General features: G+C 37.8%; 1 protein-coding gene and 1 long non-coding RNA gene across 3 annotated transcripts in view; one reads left to right on the top strand and one right to left on the bottom strand.

Moving 5' to 3' along the window:
* Nucleotides 1–1,218: 1,218 nt before the first annotated feature.
* The window catches only part of LOC137481370 (uncharacterized), a 40,626-nt gene continuing 21,893 nt past the window's right edge, over nt 1,219–19,951 (top strand). Inside the window, exon 1 of one of the 2 annotated variants that reach the window (XR_011003455.1) lies at nt 1,219–1,594. This is a non-coding gene — a long non-coding RNA (uncharacterized lncRNA). The remainder of the gene's footprint in view (nt 1,595–19,951) is intronic. The other variant, XR_011003454.1, reaches the window with a different exon arrangement.
* The window catches only part of CDYL2 (chromodomain Y like 2), a 60,465-nt gene continuing 54,261 nt past the window's right edge, over nt 13,748–19,951 (bottom strand). The window contains exon 7 of the mRNA XM_068203085.1: nt 13,748–18,271. Coding sequence (XP_068059186.1) covers nt 18,113–18,271 — 159 coding nt within the window. The 3' untranslated portion in view covers nt 13,748–18,112. The remainder of the gene's footprint in view (nt 18,272–19,951) is intronic.

The raw sequence follows: 19,951 nt of genomic DNA, 5'->3' as shown, positions 1-19,951 counted from the left end.
TATCCTTCTTAAATGCACTCAGAGTCACTTTGTGTAACCTGTCACTACTATTTGCAATGAAACCTCTTTAATAGACAGACTTTGGGAGATCATACCTTGTACCTGGAACAAGAACATTTAACTGCTTCGATAAAGGTGCTCATAGCTTAGAGTGTGCAAGACAAGTTCGATTTTTGTTCCAAATGTGAAAATTCAGTTTTCCCTGCCTAGTAGGTGTGGTTATGTGTTGTACATAGTCTCATATGTAAAACATGCTACTGTGTTGACCCTGAAATTGTGTATAAAATAAGACTGTTTTAATGTTTGACTATATTTATATCCCTCTACTTCAGTGCATAAGAATAAAGAGGCATCCTAGCATTTTAGTGTTTAACAGCAAATTCTCTACTGATTTAGAGGTTTTACTGTGGGTTATGACTGTAGGAAAAATACAGTGTATCCGTGGGCATTGTATTGCATTGATTGAGGAGCTGTATTGAAGCCTTAATCAGTGACACAGAAGAGTGAATTTTTCTATACAAATATCCTTTGGCAATTATTGTTCACAGAGGTAACAATAGAAAATAATTATATTTTAACAGAAGTTAATATTTCAAACGTATTGAGTATAATGTGGGATTTGTGACTTTCTGCAGTTGTCCACAGAGCATCCCAAAAGTATGTTTAAGGTGCATTAAGAAATTCCTATTTAGTGTTTATTTTAAAACACTTATGAGAGATACAGCACAATGGAGGAGAACATTTGCCATGATCTGTGGTTTCATTTGCAGTATATTCAGTGGAGAGTCTGTAGTTTGTGTTACCATTTTCTAGTACAAATTGCCTTTGCTTGTGCTAAATATGCAGGTATGTGCAGTTGAGCATCGTTATGTTTTAATTTGTGGACATTTTTACTTGTGTGTAGATGTTGGGAGCTGCAAACTAGAACTCAGAGATTCACATGCCCAGTTTTGAGGACATGTATCTCCAATTTTGGTGGTATGATCACCTGAACATGTCAAAGATAACAGAGAGAAGAGGGATGATTGGAAGTTGTTGAAATATGTTAGTGGAAGGGTAGAAATGTTGAAGACTTTCTTTCCCTTGAGTGAATTCTGTATGTTGTAATAAAAGACCAAGTGTGTGTTGGGATGAGTGAGTAATTCAGGGAACTGTCATATCTCTCTCCCACTCACCAACCTGTGGATTCCATACTCAGGGGCAGTCAGCAGTGATCTTGGCTGCAGGGCAGGACATGGGAAGCTCCCAGCTAATTTGGCATGCATACAGTGTGTTAAAAATGTTTACTTACTGCTTCAAAGGCATCACAGTGAACTCTCACCCTGCAGTTCCAGCAGACGTCATAAAACGTTACCATTCCTGAATGTGCAGACACAAAAGGAAAAAGGCTCAGTAAATAAAACACCAGTCTTGCATGTGTTTCTCAGTATGGTGTTTGGTTTATGCACTTGATATTTTCAGGTATGTTCTGCTTGAGTGTAACTTCCTTCATAGGTGATACCCAAGCTCCTGCAACTCTTCAGTTCAAAAGTTAAAATAGGTTGATGCAGCAAGGAAGCAAAGTTTTGAGATCTAGAAAGACAGCCTGGATGGAGTAAGTAACCAGCCTTCCCTGAGTGTGATGTGTTTTAAAGTGTGCTTGGTAATAAATGCTATGGTTAAATTTAGACTTGCACAGTAAGGCTGCTTTACAAACTAATTTATTTTCAGCAGATTTTTTTCATCTTTAAGAAGATTTTTTATGATTTTAGATTTTGAGAAAGATTGCAAAATCTTTCTTTTCCTCTCTTATCCCCATGCCTCTTATCCACATTCAGACCAAATAATAATTTCTGAGTGCTTTTAATATTCATTAGGTTCACAAGCCAAGCCATATTTCTGATCTTTTTGGACATTTTGTTCCCTCAAACCTCACCCCATTTCACTCTTGTGGCTTTCTTCCTCGTCCCTGCTTTCATTTCTCTTTCCCCAGGGTGGCCTCTCTCTGTCTTGGATACATTTCTTCTAAACTGGGAACTGCTATTACCCTTCTGGAAAAGAAAAACTATAGAGAACTTAGAAATTCCTTAGCTATGTAAAAATGGTTGAGAATGCCTCCAATGATGTAACTGATGACATTTGAATCTCTGAAATTTCCTAACAGGGACAGGGAAATGGGGATTTGGTGTGCCAGTAATAAAATAAAATGTTTTAGGAAATTTCAGCTTTCTTGCATGGTTTTCCCCTGCCCCTTCTACTTTTAGAGGCACATCCAATATTTCTGAGAAATACCAAAGACCACAAAGAAGCTTATTCTTTATGATTAATCCTGAAAAATGGTATCATTTTTATAATTCATAATACCTGAAAGTAGAGATTGCACTCAATGTTCATGGAATCAGAATGAATAAGTAGGAAATATGTAGCTTTGTATATCTCAAATAAGCACATAGCTCATATGTTTAGGGTAGCATTTTCAGTGTGCATGTGCATATACACTGAAAAAACCCAAAAAATATATTTATTCATTAACATGAACAATATTTCATGAAGAGAAATTTGATTAATTTAATATTAATATTTTCTAATTTCCTGCTCTTCTGAGAATCACTTTTAAACAGGATATTGATTCTGTTTACAAAAAAGAGCAGGTTTATTAATATAAAATTGGAGTTGTGCCCAGGTGGAAATTTGTACTCCCTTGCAGCTCTCTGCCTTGTATTGGAGCTAAATGCTGAGGTTCACCCAGCCACAAATAATGTCTGTCTTTATAGTAAAGGACTTTTGGGACTTCATTTCCTTTTAAATGTTTCTTTCTTTGTGTCCTTGGTAGATTTCCTGTAGAGAGAACCTGCCTGCTGTGTGCTGAGGGGCTGATCCAGCACAGGTAAATGTCTAGGATGTCAGTAGGGGGTTCAAGTCTCTCATCCTGACCTGTGGAAATTAGCCTGGGCTGCATCACTGCTTTCAGAGTTATACCCTTTCCAAAAGAGATTTGTGGAGAATGCCAGACACCATTCATGTAATATGCATAATTTATTTACAAATATTCTTCTTCAGTGACTGATTTCTTAGTCACTTTATTTTGCATTTGCTTAACTGCGGAGCTGGAAATTTGAGTTAATCTCATGGATGGATGAATAATTAGTCTGTGTGATGTTTCAGAAGAACCTTAGAATCTCAGAAAGAGAATTTAACTCAAGTGTAGAGTGGTGTGCATGTATAGAACAAAAATACATCTACATTCCCCTCTGATATCTGAGCTTTTTAAAAAGCTTATGGTTTTGCTGTCTCTCTCTTGATTTAAACAGCTGATCACAGTTTTGGAGTTACAATTTGTGATAATTTGTATACAAGGGAAAACAGCTCAAGAAAGATGTGGATCTGTTAGAGGGGTCCAGAGGAGGGCATAAAGATGCTCAGTGGGCTGGAGCACACCTGCCTATGGTGGCAGGCTGAGAGCTGGGGCTGATCATCCTGAAGAAGAAAAGGCTCCAGGGAGACCTCATTTGTGCCCTTCCAGTGCCTTAAAGGGGCCTTACACAAAGGAGAGAGAGGGACTTTTTATGTGGGCTGAGAGTGACAGGACAAGGGGCAATGGTTTTAAACTGAAAGGGCAGGTTTAGACTATATGATAGGAGGAAATTCTTTACTCAGAAATTCTTTACTGTGCCTGCACTGGCACACGTTTCCCAGAGCAGCTGTGGCTGTGCCATCCCTAGAAATGCTGGATGGGGCTTGGAGCAATCAGGTGTGGAAGGTGTCCCCCTGCCCATGGCAGGGGGTTGGAATGCGATGTTCTTTAAGGACCCTTCCAACCAAAATCATTCTATGGCTCTGTGAAACTGTTGGTGGACTAGGGTTCTTCATTGATTGTCTAGTTTAGGGGATTTCAGTGAAAAGTGCCTAAATATTTTGCAGACCAAAAGCAATTCACATGTCATGCCACATGTGTGGAGCACCTCATGCTGGAGCAGAAGATTGAACCTGGGTTTCATAGAGCTAAACTCACAACCTTGACCTACTTACTTGTTTCTCTAAGCTGTCTGATTCATTTGAATTAATCTGAACTTAATTTGAAGTATTAACTGATTCACTGGAATTATTTGAATGCACTGATTGATTCATAAATATGACCATGAGAAAAGTAAATAGCTGATTGCAACAACTGTACATTGCAAAGAAAGGGGGAGCAAATTCGATCTGCTGTGAAGAGTCTGAGTTTAATTGTATTGGCTGGAGTTTCATTAGGGGAAAATATCATAAATACGATGATAGATCCTCTGATATTTTTCTGGGAAATAACTGGTCATGTAGGAAAACCTCTCAGTCTTCCACCCTCAAAAATAATTTAAATTCCATTGTTCCTTGGGGTTTTAAAATAACTTCCAGTATGTTTAAAAGGGGCTGTTGACTAGAGATGAGTAAGCAACCCTTCTCTTGAGATGAAATAGACTCTTTGGCTGGCAGCCCCTAACTCATTTGTCTTGCTATCAGTCACAGTGGAAGTATCTTTCTTTTTTGAATCAAATCTTCATAGCAGTGAACCCAAAAATCAATCATGTGATACCCACTAACAGCTTGTTTGCTTATTAATGTAATTGTGCGCCCTGAGAACACTGAATTTTCAGTATTTTTAAATTTCTGCAGTTATTTTAACAATTGTTGCTTCAGACTTCAAGACTGTGTAAATGAGTCAGTGCATTACTCTGTACCTCATGTTCAGACCACCCCCTATTTCCCTTCAAATCACTAAAAGCCCTCTTACCCAGTGCCTTTCACTGTGCAGGCTGGCAACAAATCCATGGAGTAATTCCAAGTCCCGATTTGGAGAGAAACATTTTATTTCCCCTAATTACCTCTATATAAAAATGCACTCAACTATCCTTTTATCTTGGAGTAAAGCCCCGTTTTCAATCTCTTCATTCATTGTGCTTTACCCTGTTAGTTTCCAAGCCCTGTATTCATGAAGTTTCACGGTTCTCTTGGAGTTGTAACGATTTGTGTCACCTGCTAACCTGTGCTATTTCCTCCCTGTCTTTTGTCTCACTGTCTCTTGATCCCCGTTTTTACATTTCATAAAAACCTACTGTGTCTGTTTCTCTTTTGTATTGATCTCAAAGACCTCCCTCTAATGTGATGATTGTAATAAATGAAACTGCGCAAATTCTAGGTAGAGGCTGATGAGCAAAGCTGGCAGATCTCCCATCTGTGGGCTTGATTCATTCACGTTGGTGAAAAATCTCTTCCTGATTTTAGTGCAGCAAGGTCAATATCAAATTTCCATGTATCTGTATTTATAACTTTATTTCTGATGGTGAATTTTCCTCCTCCTTGGACAGGAACTATCTTTGTCTGTGTTACCACAGCATCTTGGCAACGGAGACAAATTTGGGTTTAGGATCACATCTCTGTTGTAATAGAATCATATAATCATTTAGGTTGGAAAATACCTTTAAGACTGTTAAGTCTAACCATAACACCAAACCTAACATTGCCAAGTCCACCACATAAGTGTGTCCCTTAATACCACATCTGCCAACATCAGAGACTGGGAAAGAAAAGGGGAAAAGGATTTGGGTGTTGCTGATCACCTTGCTGCCACATCGGAAGCAGTGAATTTGCCCACTGTCTGTTCAGTTTTATAATTCTTAATTCTGTAGATTAGTGAGAGACAGCAAACATGGCATTGGGATTTATGGGTCATGACACTTGTCTAGGAGGGTGGGAATGAAGTTCCTGTTGTGCTTCAGCAATGTCACTTTCTGCATTATTACATCTGGAAACCAAACTGCAGCACAAGGGGAGTTCTAAAGAGATTGAGGTGACTGTGTACAAATAGGTTTGAGCAAAAAAAGGTGCAGGATCGAGCAGCAGTAGATGCAACCTGATCTTTCTTTCTTGGCTTGTGCTGCTCAGCAGTTTCCTTGATGACTCAGTTACATGGTGAAATCAGCTTTCTGAATCCAAAGAACAGAAATGCCTTTTATAACAAGGGAAGGTTCTTTCTTGGTAATCTGTTCACAGAGTAGAACATTAACACGCTGAAAATCTTACTCCCTTAATACAAATGTCATCTTTCTTAATGTTCAAAGCACAGATTATACACAGGGAAAATTGGGAGGTCTTGTAGAATAGAAAGGAGAACATTTTAGAGCATTAGTTGACTTACAGGGTGAGAACCTCACCCCAAGCATGTGGGTTCAGCATTTTGTACTTGCTTGGTTATAATTCTTTTTATATCGATTGAAGATGACCTATTTTTTCTAGGTGTAAGATTGGAATTTCTAAAAAATGAACCATTCTTGTCAAATGAACAAGACCTTCCTCCTGTTTTAAAAAGGTAATTATTTTCATGCATATAGCCTGTGGTCAGCTGCTTTAATTAAATAAAACAGACCAATGATTTAGTGTTTTTGTAGATCGTCTGCAAGTAATACAAAGGCAAAAATAATCCAAATCTCTGCAAATCCAGTATCTCAGCCTGTTTTTTGAAAGGTGATAGGAAGGTTTGTGATCAAGAAAGAATGTTTTTAAACACATGGACATGTTAAGAATATGACTGTCTAAAAGGTGCATTACTGAGCACATGCTCTCTGGCCATGCTGGACGCAGGCAGTGCTCACAAAAGCAGGCACTTTGGTATTTTAAAAGGGATTATTGGCACAGTTCTAGGTGAGAAAAGGCTTTGCCAAAACACCGAAAGCTTGCCAGGGCGACACAAAAGACAGGTTCCCAAAGCACCTCTGTGGATTTGGTACCTAATTTCCATTGATGCAAATTTTGAAAAAATCACAGAAGGACATGCCTGGTCTTGGACTTGGAGGGAGCCCCATTGCTGCCATGATGTCATTCCATGGATTACCTTAAACACAAGTGCAGCTCTGGCCTTGGGAAGTCAGAGGGGTTCAGTGGTGCAGAGATGTACTCTGTTAGTTTGCAAATCATAAATAATTTAAGCTGGAAGGGCCTGCCAAGCTTTAGCTTCACAGACAGTAAAATTAAAATTTTCACAATTATTATCTATATTTATAAACTGTTTGTCACTGTAGTAATTATATGAATGACACTTAGATTTGATTTAAGAACAAACAGGACCTTTTTTTGAACAGGGACCCATGTTCATGGCAACTTGTCATTAATTAGTCTGAAAGACACCAATGGCTATTATGGAGGCATATAAAGATTAGTATTAAGAATATAAAGGAATATAAAGATCCTGCAAGCAATTTTGGGACCTACTAGATTGTCAACTACTTACTGCATTTATACACAGCTCGAGAACTACTGTCATCACAAGAGGAGTTGTTAGAAAATCAGAATATCCCTGTACTTGGTGTTACTGGTTTTTGTCTTCTAGAGATAATAGTATAAACTATATCTAAAATATAAACATTTGTCTATGCAGTATTTTTATTTTATTTCTGCTATGGTGGCAGTCTTGTGCATTCAGCTTTACCCTTATGTGTTTTTTCCATTGACCCTTTATCTTCATTTACACATTTTAAGTTCTAAATATTTGCATTTTCTTTTGGTTGAAATTCATTCTGCCTATGCCAAGTTCCTTTTGCCTACTGCATGTTTTGCTTACCCATGAAGAATTATAGCTTGCTGCAGCAGAACATTTTGGTACTTTCTCCACCAGGTTTACTTTTGACTGGAATGCCTGACCCTTAGACACATCCTTTGGGGACAGGTTCCTGCTGTGTCCCCCATGGTGAGGTCAGTGAGTATTATCCTTCCTCACAGGCTCTTCCTTGTTCTCCTGGTGGTTTTTCATCATGACCCTGCAGAAGAACTGCTGGCCTCACTGCTACTGCATGCTTGTATTAAGAATATTTTCTTTTAATTTCTGTAGCTTCTGTGAGAGAAACTTAGAGTGTGCTTTTAAGTAAAGCTTCTCCTCAGCGACTGAGAGCGTAAGATTCACAGCTTGCCTGTGCCCTGGCCACTGTACAGTGGACATTGGAATCCTTTCTGTTTTCAAATGGATTTGCATTGTGCGTGAAAACTGAACGTGGTCTGTTGCAGAATGGTTTTGGCTCTCTTTTTTAGTAATTGCATATCATTATACTGCTGTTTAAATCCAACCTGCCTAAACATTTTATTAGTACTTTACCACTTAATTACCAACTATTGCTGAAAACAGTCCCCATACTGAGATTTATTCCACTTAAGCATCCATACTAATGAAATGTAACTCCCCTTCTGAAGGAATATATGACATTCTGTGGAATGTTTTTTCTTGGTTGTTTCTTGAAAGTGAGCCACTTATTTAGTGCTGAGTATCTGAAATTATTTAAAGCAGTATCTTTTAATGCTTTCTGCATACAAATTGATAATTATATAAATAAAATTCTCAACAATTATTCACATTATCTGAGCCTTCATACAACAAGCAACCAAGCTCTAAAGTTTCCAGATATTTCTGGTGCTAAATCAACAATTGTGTTAGCCTTGTAGTGTCACTACATGTGTCATTTCCTTTGCTTTCTGACTCTTCTGGTGTCAGAAGAGGGTGTTCCATAGGTTCCAAGCAGTGTAGAATGGAATGACATGGAGATGCTGTCATTTCCCAGGGAGGTACACAAAGAAAACCAAAGGAGTGTTTGGGTTTGGGAGAAAAGTTAATGAACTTCCTATTTGTAAACTGATTTTTTTGAAAGATAATTTTTAATGGAGGAGTGTTGGATGTATAAAATAGTGCTCGAGAGAGTTCTGGAGCTCTGCAAGATTTTTGAGAATTAGTGTTGATATAATTATGGAAGATTACATAGAGCCTTCTGCATACAAGAAAGATGTGTCTTAATTTTCTTCCATAAACTGCAAGCTTAATACTGCACACTGGCAATCTTTTACATTTCTCCTTTTCCCAGAATCTCAGATGGAGGAATTTAGCAGCATGCATGGGGAATTTGCTTTCTAAATAGAAGTTCTGCAGGACTTGGTTCTCTAAACTTAGACTTTATGAGGGCCATTAGATGGGAGAAAAGACTTTCATATATTTCTGAAGGGACACTTACTTTGTTTCTACCCTGGACATACTAGGTGTCTACACAAACTTATCCTTATCTCTGCCATTTCACAGCCCAGGCTTAATCAGGGCAGGACAAACTAACAGTAAATGGATGATACTGGCTGTGAGTTGAGTTCCTGGAGGAGATGGCTCTTGCCATGGAGGTCACTGGGGCCAGATGTGTAAAAAACTGCTTTGTGTAGGCATTTGTAGGCTCAAGCAGCATAAGGACAGCAGAGCTGGCTGTCCTCAGCCATAACTGGGAATCTGTTCCCTAATGGGGGCAAGCTGTGAATTCACAGCTGGTCCATAATCACCCTTAACTAACACTCTGAAGGTAATAACTGGAGCCTTTTCTCCCCTCTCCTTTTCCTTCCTCCCCAGGTGTCCAATGTGGTTATTTACACCTGTGAGGAGTGAGTAAGAAAGTAGGTATAAAATGCTGTCATTCAGGTTTGGCAGTATTTAACAACCTTGTAAATGAGTGTTCAAATCTTCAGGTGGATGATTGAGTACTCTTTCAAATATATATTTTTTAATCCTCACCTTTTTATGCTCTTTTCCCATCCTGAATAGAGTACCTAGAGTGATCAAGCACAGTAAGGCTTCAGTGGGGAATTTTTTACGATAGGTTAATTTAAAAATGATTTAGGAAATCTCGTGATTTCATCAACCACTCCACAAGAACTCTCTGAAGCAAAGTAGTGTGCACAGATACTCCATTGGGAATAGGAGAGATGAGTTGAACTGTATTTTCATTAGGAAAATGTACTCCTTTTTTATCTGTGCAAGTATTAAATATTACCAATTGTAATGCTCTTGTGAAGCCCTTCAGCATTCAGTCTTGCCAGGGTTATCACTGGGATTTTGGTCAGAGTAAGGATTTTAAGGCTGCACTGATAAGTGTTCATGAACCTCTTTCTCATTAGTTTGCTGTTTGCTATTTACTTCAGTGTTTGTCCTAATTTAAAATTAGAGAAATTCTGCAAAGTTGGAAGAAAATTGAGATAGTTGCCTGTATTAGTGGTTTAAAAGTTCCAGTAATTTTTTGCATTTTTATGGTGTACTTTCATTCTGTTAGTAAGAAGAATGTTCTCTGAGTGAGGGTTAAATGCCTGACTCTTGCCTTGATTCCCTCCCCTGCCTGCTGACTCACCATTTCATTGGCACACAGCCATGGTGCAGTTGTGGAGTGTGTTTACCAAGTGCTTGAATCACAAATGGAGAGCTGTTGGATTTTCTCATACTTGAAATGGTTGGGAAAAGTTTTAGCCTTTCAAATCAGCCACATTGCAGACTGTTCCTTTAAAGTTCAGTTTTAATTTTTGAATATATTTTCAGATGAAAAGCATTTATTTAAAAAGCATCATTTAGAAGGAGACAGTGTCTTTGTGTTCTAACTAGTTACAGCCATATATGGAAGGTGAGTCCTACCAGGTCTAACTGCTTTGGGATATTCCTTTCCAAATGGCATCACATTAACATCCAGGAAAATAAGTCTGCTTCATCCTGCTACATGTAAATACATGAAGAATAAAATGTGCTGTTTTTCTGGTCTGATGAAGGCAGGTGCTGGGGGTGGGATGGGTGTTATCAGCACCATGTCTGGGGCTTTTCTCAGATGCCCTGGCCCTGGGCCTAAGGAGCTTGTGGGTTGCTTTATAGTTAATAAATTCCGTGGTCATTACATGAAAACTCAGGGCTGGACCACTGATTTCAGTTAGTCTTGCTCTCAGAAATAAAGGGAAACTCTGGAGCCCACAGTCCAACCAGTGGGATGCTGCTGCCAGCCATCAAAGCTGAGCTTATCTGCCCTTTGGAGCAGGAGCATCCCTCAGCAGTGCAGCCATCAGGAGTTTGGAGTTGCTAATTTTGCGTCTAATGGGCAAAAGGTAGACTTGAATGGAATTGTTTATCAGAGTCTGAGCCCCTGACTAAGCTGCTGCAGCTGCATACAAAATAAACAAATGAGAGGCTAAAATAATTAAACATGGGAAGAGTTTAATGTGAATTCCTGTATTCCTGAATTCCTGTATAATTTAATGCAAGCAAATACTGCAGAACCTGGTGGGCATCATATGGAGTAACCAAGCATCTGGAAGGAGAGGAGTAGGAAATTGTTGATCTTTTTGGAGTAATAGTGTAGTACTTATTTACAGACACATCAGAAATACATTTCTGGATGACTGTGAATAACTTATTTCTAGATGATTGTAATTAACTCAGTTCTAACGAGTCAAGATTGCTGCTTAGTGTTTAAATAATTTTTCATTCTAGAAACTCCAGTGTTAGACGAAGCTTTTTATTTCATCTTAGGAAGCAGCAGCAGTTAACAGCCCTTTTTTCAAACATGATTCCTCGTTGCAAAGGGCATTTTCACTTTTCTCTTTAGAGTTGTTCACCAGTATATTTCTGTCTATGACCAGTGTATAAAATCAGTTTCACAGATGTTTTACACAGTCATCCAGAATTCAAGTTGATAAATGTAACTGAAGAGTTGAGGAAGGTTAAAACACAGCAGGGCATGACTTTCTACTAACAGGAGTCAACAATAACATTGAAAACGTTGAAATCTATACAAAAATTTCACAGACACTGCTGTTAAATTTTCAAGTAATGGAACTCCTCCTCCAAAGCTAATAATGTGTTTCTCATAAGAGCACTTAATCTTTTCAAGAGATGGCTACAAGATATTCCTGTACCATTACTGTGAAGGAGTTTGCTGTGGTATCTGCCAGCCACTGGGGTTTCTTTAGAAGCAAGTGAAGTCAGGAGGAGGATCTCCATTGATGCTGGTGGGTCTTGACTTGGATCCATGGGGTTTGTTAAGTGATGAAGTGATAAAGAAAGGTAATACAGTCCAACATAGAATATTTAAAGTTACTAAATACAAAATGTTTCATTTTCTCAAAATGAAAATTGCCTTCTTTCTCCCATAGTACTCTTAACTGTTCCAGATGAAAATTACCGAGTCACCAGATGGACTTAATAATTGGAATTTAACAAAGCTTTTAACAGTTCTATTTTTATTATATATCTGTAATGAGTAAATTTGTAAAACCAAGGAAAGAGTATAAATTAAAGCAAAGTGGTGCTAACAGAGTTCAAATAGTTTGAATTCTAGAGGGGGTTGTTAGTCTGGCTTTCTTAGTAATCTGAAACTCTCCACGCTGTGACTGGAGATTGGTTTTGAGGTTAAGTCAGAGTCATGAAGAGATGCATTATGTTTGATTAAATTTTACTTCGGAAGGAGTTTAATGACAAATAAGACACACAAGAAGAAGTGAATTCTTGAAGTTAATACGTCCAGAATCAAACCTGACTTTTTCCTTTGCAAGCAAACTGTCCCCTAGTCCAACTTCTGACAACTGTTTTGCTTTGAACTCCTCCAGTGTTTAAAACTGTCTTTCTGGTTTTTTCACATGCTGTCATTCACTTTCAGAACTTCTCCTTGTTCTTGCCATATGCAATATTGTTCCTGTTATTCAAAATGAGAAGTGGCACATCTTAGTGTATAAAGAGCTTTGTCTTGTTTTTATAACTTATTTGGGATTAATACCTTCCTGTTCTTTTATACATGCAATTACTTCTTTATATCTGCTTAACAGATTTCTCTTTCATGTAATTTGTGTATTAATTTGCTGCAACAAGGACTGATATTTGAAAAAGCTTGAAATCCCCCTCCTCCAAATATTTGGATGAAGTTTTTAATTTTAAAGAATTTTGCTTTCTTTTAAAAATGAGTTATTTAAAATGAAATTCACATGTTGACAATTTGTGTCAAAATGAAACCAAACTTATCAATAAAACTGTTAGACAGGAAAGGTGTCACACCCTGTTCATCATGTGCAGGTTGCTCACAGTCCATTGGATGCTACAGTAAATTAATTCCTGACAAGAGTCACCGTAATAAATAATTGGATTTGTTAGTAGTGAAGCAAGACTAAATTGCTCAATCCTCTGCTCCAAATAGCTGACCATGGTTTTTACTAACAGTGTCTGTCAGTTTAAAGCCAACCAATATAATTGCCAGAACATAATCGTTTCCTTTGAGTGAAGTATAGGTAATTTTTTCTGACCTTGTTAGATAGCTGGGTTGGCTAACCCTGGTTCTCTGTAAAAATATCCTTCCTTTTCTGCCCCAGGCAGAAGTAATTTACAGTTACTCTTCTAATCACAGAAGAGACATGACTGCAAATAGTATTTGTGGATGCTATGGGCAAAGAATCCCCTGGAACACAAGAGCCCCTAGCAAGAGTGTTGTCTGGAGCCATGTGGGGGTCCCACAGGCTGATCCACCTTCTCCTGCACCAGGCTGAGGCTGGGCTGAAACTTGGCCTTCCTGGCAAACACCACTTCAAAATCAAATTCCCTCATGTGGAGCCAAAATCCTGCCTGGAGCAGCTGGTTCTGGGCAGGAATGCTTTAGGTGCTGTGCACATATCAAGTAGGGGAAGTGATAATGGTGTCCTAGAAGTGATTTTGTGAGACAGTTCTTGCTGGTTTTCTTGGACTTGATCAAGAAATGGTAATTGAAATGGATCATAATTGATTTCAGAGAGTTCTTAATGCAGTGTCTCTTAGTGCCCTGGGTTTTGCCATCTGAAAAAAATTAATTTTCTTTTGAAAAGCCCGCTGTGTGCCTGGTCTCTTTGGAAAGGCAGGAGCCTGTGAATAGTATTATCATACATAATGGCTACCACTTATCACATTCAGTCTGATTATGTAAAACTGAAAATCACTGCAGTGAAATGAAGTTTCAATGTTTTTATTCAAAGCAGCTTCTCACAATGTATAAATACTGCATATTAACACACATGAAAAATACAACTTCTAAGGCACCCAGAAATGTGTCCATACACTAGTTACAGGACCATCAACAAATAAATTGTGTACAATTTGATCTAGACAGTCAATATTTGATATATCAGAAGATACAAGTCCCTCAAGTACTGTACCAGTTTCAGAAAATATTTACAACACTGTGATATAGGGGTGCCTGTACCCTTATAATATTATAATATGTACTCATCATTACAAATATTAGAAACTGTTTTAGTCTGTTCCATGGCATTCTGACAAAATAACTTAAGGGCCTAATTTGCAGAATTCTACAATTAATTATTTGTGCAAGTTCTGAAAATAAATTTACATTGACATAACTTGTGAATTTTTGGTTCTTTGCTTCATCTCAGAGGTTTGGTAATAAGCCTTACCAATAGACATGCCATCCCAGCTGAACATCACTCCTTTCCCAATAGCTCAGTGGATACATCTTTCCCCCTTTCACCTGACATGGATGAGGATGCAGTGTTTGAAGCAGAAAGAGACTGTTTGATCTTCGGTACAAATGTCAAACAAATTCATTGGCAAAGGAACTAATGCTTGATTAGAATAATGAAATTCTTTGGTCCTTTGTTTTTTATGGAAGGCATAGCATTTTTATTCACTAAAAATCAAAATCCTGTCTGTGAGCAAGCAAGCTAGTGAATGACTTTCAGTGTAGTATTTAAAATAGCAGTAAAGAGATTTAATATGGCTTAAAACATACGGTTAATTGGGCAGACACAGATAACACATCGAGGATAGCCAGTACCCAAATGTACTATGATAAGATTGTCTATAAGTCTCTTATGTAAACTTCTTTAGTGTCTCCTAAAGAGTGCTGGCTTTAGCCAGATTTGACTTTTATAGACCCAGCCACACAAAGCCTGAGATTAAACTACCATGGTTGGGAGCACAAATGCACAGTTTATATTTAACAAAGCCCATGCTGACAAGTCTACCTATGTTGTTCAAAAGAAACAACCCGTATTATCCTTTTCACAAGAAAAACTTAAGGCCCTGTACTCTGATTTGCTAACTTTCTTACAGCAATTATTTGGGGAAGTCCTTAGTGCTGCATAAACAATTATGCAGCTTTAAAGATTTCTTGTACCTAATGGTAAGGCTTATTCACAAATGCAATACATTTATAAATTATACTTAAAACTGTAAAGGCTGGCAAAATAATTAAAAAACCCAAAACCAAAAATAAAACAAACCCCAACCAAAATTGTTTGTTCATCCCTAACATCAAAAGAGCATTTTATTCTAATGAAAAACTATTAGCACAAAACCATTATATTATAGATTAAAAGAACAGTTCATAGTAGTGAAAAAGATTGCCTAAAACGCATACCCTAACCTACCACAGAAATATAAAAGTTTATATTTTGAAAATATATACTGTATTAAAGTTTGTAAGCTTATTTATTTAAACAGAAATGTACTGAAATAGTAAACTAAGCAACACTTATCTACAGCAAAAATATACATGCAGGACAACACAAAATAAATTGCTTACCTTTAATATCTACAAATGCAAAACTGTAGAATTTTAAAGATTGTACAAAACAATTTACACAAGAATAAAATAACATACTTAAACAACAAATTGCATTTTTAATCTTAAATACTGTGAATATTAGTAAAGGTACCCAGACTAATATGTACAGTACATCTAGATATCTGAATACCTAGTAAGGATAGAAACACAAGAAAAAATTCAGATTCTGATATTTAAATACTGGAAAAGAAGCTTTCAACATTGTTATTACTCTTTTTTGAAGGGAAAATAGATTCCATGAAAACTAGATTGTAACTGTATAGATATGAATAATTAAAAATGTTAAATATGATTAGCGCTTGCTTTAATGGAAAAATAATTATAGAAAATGTATTTCAACTATTCCTTTGTCATAAAAAATGCTAAGATACAGATATCTGAAAATTCAGATGAAATGGTGCAGTTTAAAAGATCCAACGTAAGATTCTTCTCTGTTTGCAAATCTCATTCGGAACGCATTCCTTCACATTGCTGAGAAATCTTTGCTATATTTATCTACAAAAACTAAGCATAGTATTGAAACAAACTTCCTAACATCTTATTAACACATGACTAGGAGTTATGGCTCTCTGGACGGGAATAAAGGAAATAAAGGAAATTGAGGAATCGTGGTACTTTCCATTGCCCTTTTTTCTTTTTCTGAAGGTGTATGCTGGAGGCCTGATTGTGCAAACTCGTGTGTGTGTGTGTGTGTGTGTGTGTGTGTGTGGTTTTCACTTGGGTGATCCCTCTTTTTCCAGGTGACTCCATGTGCACCTGCCCTGCCAGGAGGCCTCGATCCAACGCGCCCCGCGGCGCTGCTGGCAGGTTGTGGGCAAAAACAAGGGTTGGTATAAAACAAGTGCATCTATCACTTCAAATAGTTATTGAAAGAGTTCTCTTTCAGTCATTTTAAAATAAGCTAAAGGTTTCAATAAGTTTCTTTTAAAAACATTTTAAACAGGCTAATTAGAAGACAGATTCTGTCTTTTTAATGAAGAATTTCCATGAGAACTTCTGCATTTAGGGTAATGATTTCCTTAAAATTCGGTGGTACAATTAGGGCATAAAAACAGCACTTCTAATTATTTGTGGAAAAAGAAGTGTTACATTAATATGTTGAAGGCTACTGTTTACTGTAATCACCTGTTTGTTAACTTTACAAAGGCTTTGTTGAAACTCTTTATGGAAATGCTAAGAGGGAGAAAGCTGAGCAGCCTCATTTGCAGAGGTCTAAATCATAGTAAGTCACTGAGCTCAAGGATGGAGAGCAAGTGCACAAATTAGAAAGCAAACAAATGTGCAAAGCTTCTGCTTCAAGAGGTTTAAATTTGGGCCTACTGTGATGGCAGGTGAAGTCTCAGAGCATGCTCCTGTCCTTTCCACACAAACTGCCCATAGCAGGAAAGAACTGAGAGAGATCCAGTGTTCAGAAGTCAGTCAGTGTCACTGAACAGTACTGGGATCACATACGAAAAGAGCAGATTGGATTTTCCGTGTTTATTGTGAACTGCTTTTATGGATAGCCGTAAGTTCTTGTAACAGGTGGTGGGGTGGCCAGATGTGGAGAGCTGGGAAAACCTCAGCAAAACCTCTGCCTCCACTGAGTTCAATGCCTAGCACCTTGTATAAACTGCTGGCCCACACCCAAAGGCCTCCAGAGCAGAAATTCTCTCACACCTGAGGAATCAGGCAACTAGACTAAGGCTCATAAGGATTTGCTTTTAGACTTCAGACCTTAAGGGGTGTTTAAACCTGAAAAACAGTACGATGCCATGCCAACGGCACCACTCACCCTGTTACTGATATCTGGCTAACAGGAATATAGTAAACTTAAATAAAACATCTGGTTGGCGAGCCCTTCAGTGCTCCTCAAGAACGCAGAAAGTGAAGAGAGACTTAAGGGGGACTCACTGTGTCAGAACCCACTTTTTTTCTCTTAACCCTGGCAAATGAATCTGTTTTCATACATTTTTTTGTACAATTTTACACATAGAGGAGCATGCACGTGGCTGTTTCATTAACTGCCCACAATATTCGGTGGGTTTTCTATATAATCTTTATTTTTCTACTCAGTTTGCTGCTAAAAATGTGTTTGCATTCTGATGTGATGTCTTTAATTCAGTCAAAAGGGAAATATGAAAATAAGATCTGTGATCAATAAACAGCTGAATATGAACACAAAATAAATAAGTTAAATAAATTTAACAAAGAAAAAAATTCTAGAAGTTTTTGTAAACTAACTTTACATATTATACATATAAATTATCAGATTTTTCCATTAAACTGTTAGAACTTAGAAAAAAATAATTAACATATTTCTAACGTATGGTTTTTGGGTCTACCAAAGGTCACGCTGACCCGGATTTTAGACTGAGCCCTCTGTGTCAGCCCAGATGTGCTGCAACAGCAAGAATAAGTTAAGAAGGACAGACAAAATAAACCCTTACAGGTGGGTGAGCCTTGCTGGGCCTCAGTGGTGCTTCTCAGCACATGGAATGTAGAGTTGGATGTGGATGAGCAATGTGAAAGATGCAGCCTCTGCACAGGTTACGTGCACTGAACGCCTGCCCACGTCTTGGTTACACAAAATCAAACCGGCTACAAGCAGCTGTGTAGCTCACACAGCCACAGGCATTGGGATCACTGTCACTAATTCCTCACTGATGCATTGCCTCTGCTTCTCAAACACGGTCATGTCTGACTCTGGTCACAACTGGAGCAATTTCATTTTAAGTTAGGCCAAGATATCAGACTTCATAAATTTTGTCTTGCAAGTAGCTGAATAATGAATCCAGTCCTTTGGAAGAACTCCACAACTGTTTTAACATCTGACACTCCTTCTCGTTCACCTCTTCAAGTCCAGATTTCAGGAAGCTCCGCATGAGACATTTGGATTCTTCCAATACCTAGAGCCAAAACACAACTCAGTATTTTATTCTGAACCTGAAAAAATTACTATGGATAATGGCGTGGCCAGTATTTTTAGACTACTGACTCTGTTTTATGATCTAAATAACTCCTTTGGGCACAGAAATTACATTTGATTTCTAGCCACAACTCCACTTGCTGATAGTCAGCATCTTTAAGAATTGATGGGTTGATGGGTTAGTGCCAGATTTTTAAAAGAATGAGAGATTCTAGCTTATTGAAGGTCTTAGCTTATTGAAGGTCTGCCGTGAAGCACAAGGAGCTGAACTCCCTCACATTGAAATGAAAATGTGTGAGGGACAATATACTGGCTACCTGTTTTCGGGAAGGTGGCCTTTAAGGTTAGACATGCTGGAAACCCAAATGTGGATGTCCATTATCTTTAACAATTTTCCCTCATGTATTATTTCCTTATCAATATAGAAATTAATAGGGAAGGGCCTTTACTGAAAATCCCTTTTTAAGCCTATTTGCTTACATTTTTATAAAAGTGAAATATTTTGTAAAAGAATGGTGCTAAGCAAAACAAGCACTGTGTTCTGGACTTAGATGTACTTGGCAGATACAACAAATCACCTGAGATCTTTGCAATATCCCAACCTCAAGCCCTTAGTAATTGTTGCAAGTTCTGAAAGGCACAAACTGCAGGTCCATGGTTGCTCCCATAGTTTAGCTCATTTTTCCCAGACCCATTTTTAAGCACATTGAGATTGATTCCTTTAAAATTAGGTTTTAAATACACACCACCGGTATGTACCTCACAAGGAACTCAAACAAACCCAATAATAATTCCTACATTACTGATTTTCTGAGGACAGGAGATTTAATATAACTAACACAGTGTTCTGTGGGAAGGGAGGTGCATTCTCTTCACTCAGCTTTGTCAACACCTTCATGTTAAACCCAGTTCCTACGTGTTGTGGGTTTCAACACTTCTATTGCAAAGTAGTATTTGTCTATAACTCAAGTAAATGATGTTAACAGCAAATCAAGGGCCCTGTGCATTTTTTGTGGTCTGTTTGTGAACAAGTCTTTGAAGATTTATCTTTGTCCACAAGTCAGCACTAGTCTTTCTAAGGGGTCTTGAGAAAATTTCATTGACAGCCAATAGCAGTGAGGGAAGGAAGAAAGTAACACAGTAAAGCCCAGAGGTTTTCCCAACTCAAATAATACACGTTATATCAGCATCATCAAATAAAATTCTGCTACATTTCCAGAGAGTTTCATTCTCAATGTCTTCTGTGAGATCTAATCTACACTTTGTTTAATTAAAAATCTCTTGTGTCTCTACCTCCTTTTACAGCAGATCTTTTAAATGAAACTGAGGGATGCTGAAACAGTTTCAGACATAGGAAATACAGCAAAAAACTATAACAATTTTCACTTTAATTACTGCAGTTTTATTGCAGCCAGTATCATGTTCTTCACTGCATGTTTTTTAAACAAGGATGTGCCCAGAATAGGAGTATATTTGCCTGAAGGGAAAAACCTCTAGGAAGATAGGAAAGGATTTTCTTTCAACTTTTGTGTACACAAAAGGAAAGTTATAATACACTGTGACCAGATTGTGTTCACATCCCTCTTGTCTAGATCTCACCTCTCCTTCATAGCAGAGCTTAGTTGGCACTATTCTACCCTTCTGGGGTGCTGTGTGGAAC

The sequence above is a fragment of the Anomalospiza imberbis genome, chromosome 12, assembly GCF_031753505.1.
Source record: "Anomalospiza imberbis isolate Cuckoo-Finch-1a 21T00152 chromosome 12, ASM3175350v1, whole genome shotgun sequence".
Taxonomy (NCBI): domain Eukaryota; kingdom Metazoa; phylum Chordata; class Aves; order Passeriformes; family Viduidae; genus Anomalospiza; species Anomalospiza imberbis.
The sequence above is the reverse complement of the archived record's forward strand: the minus strand, read 5'-3'. Positions and strand labels throughout refer to the sequence as shown.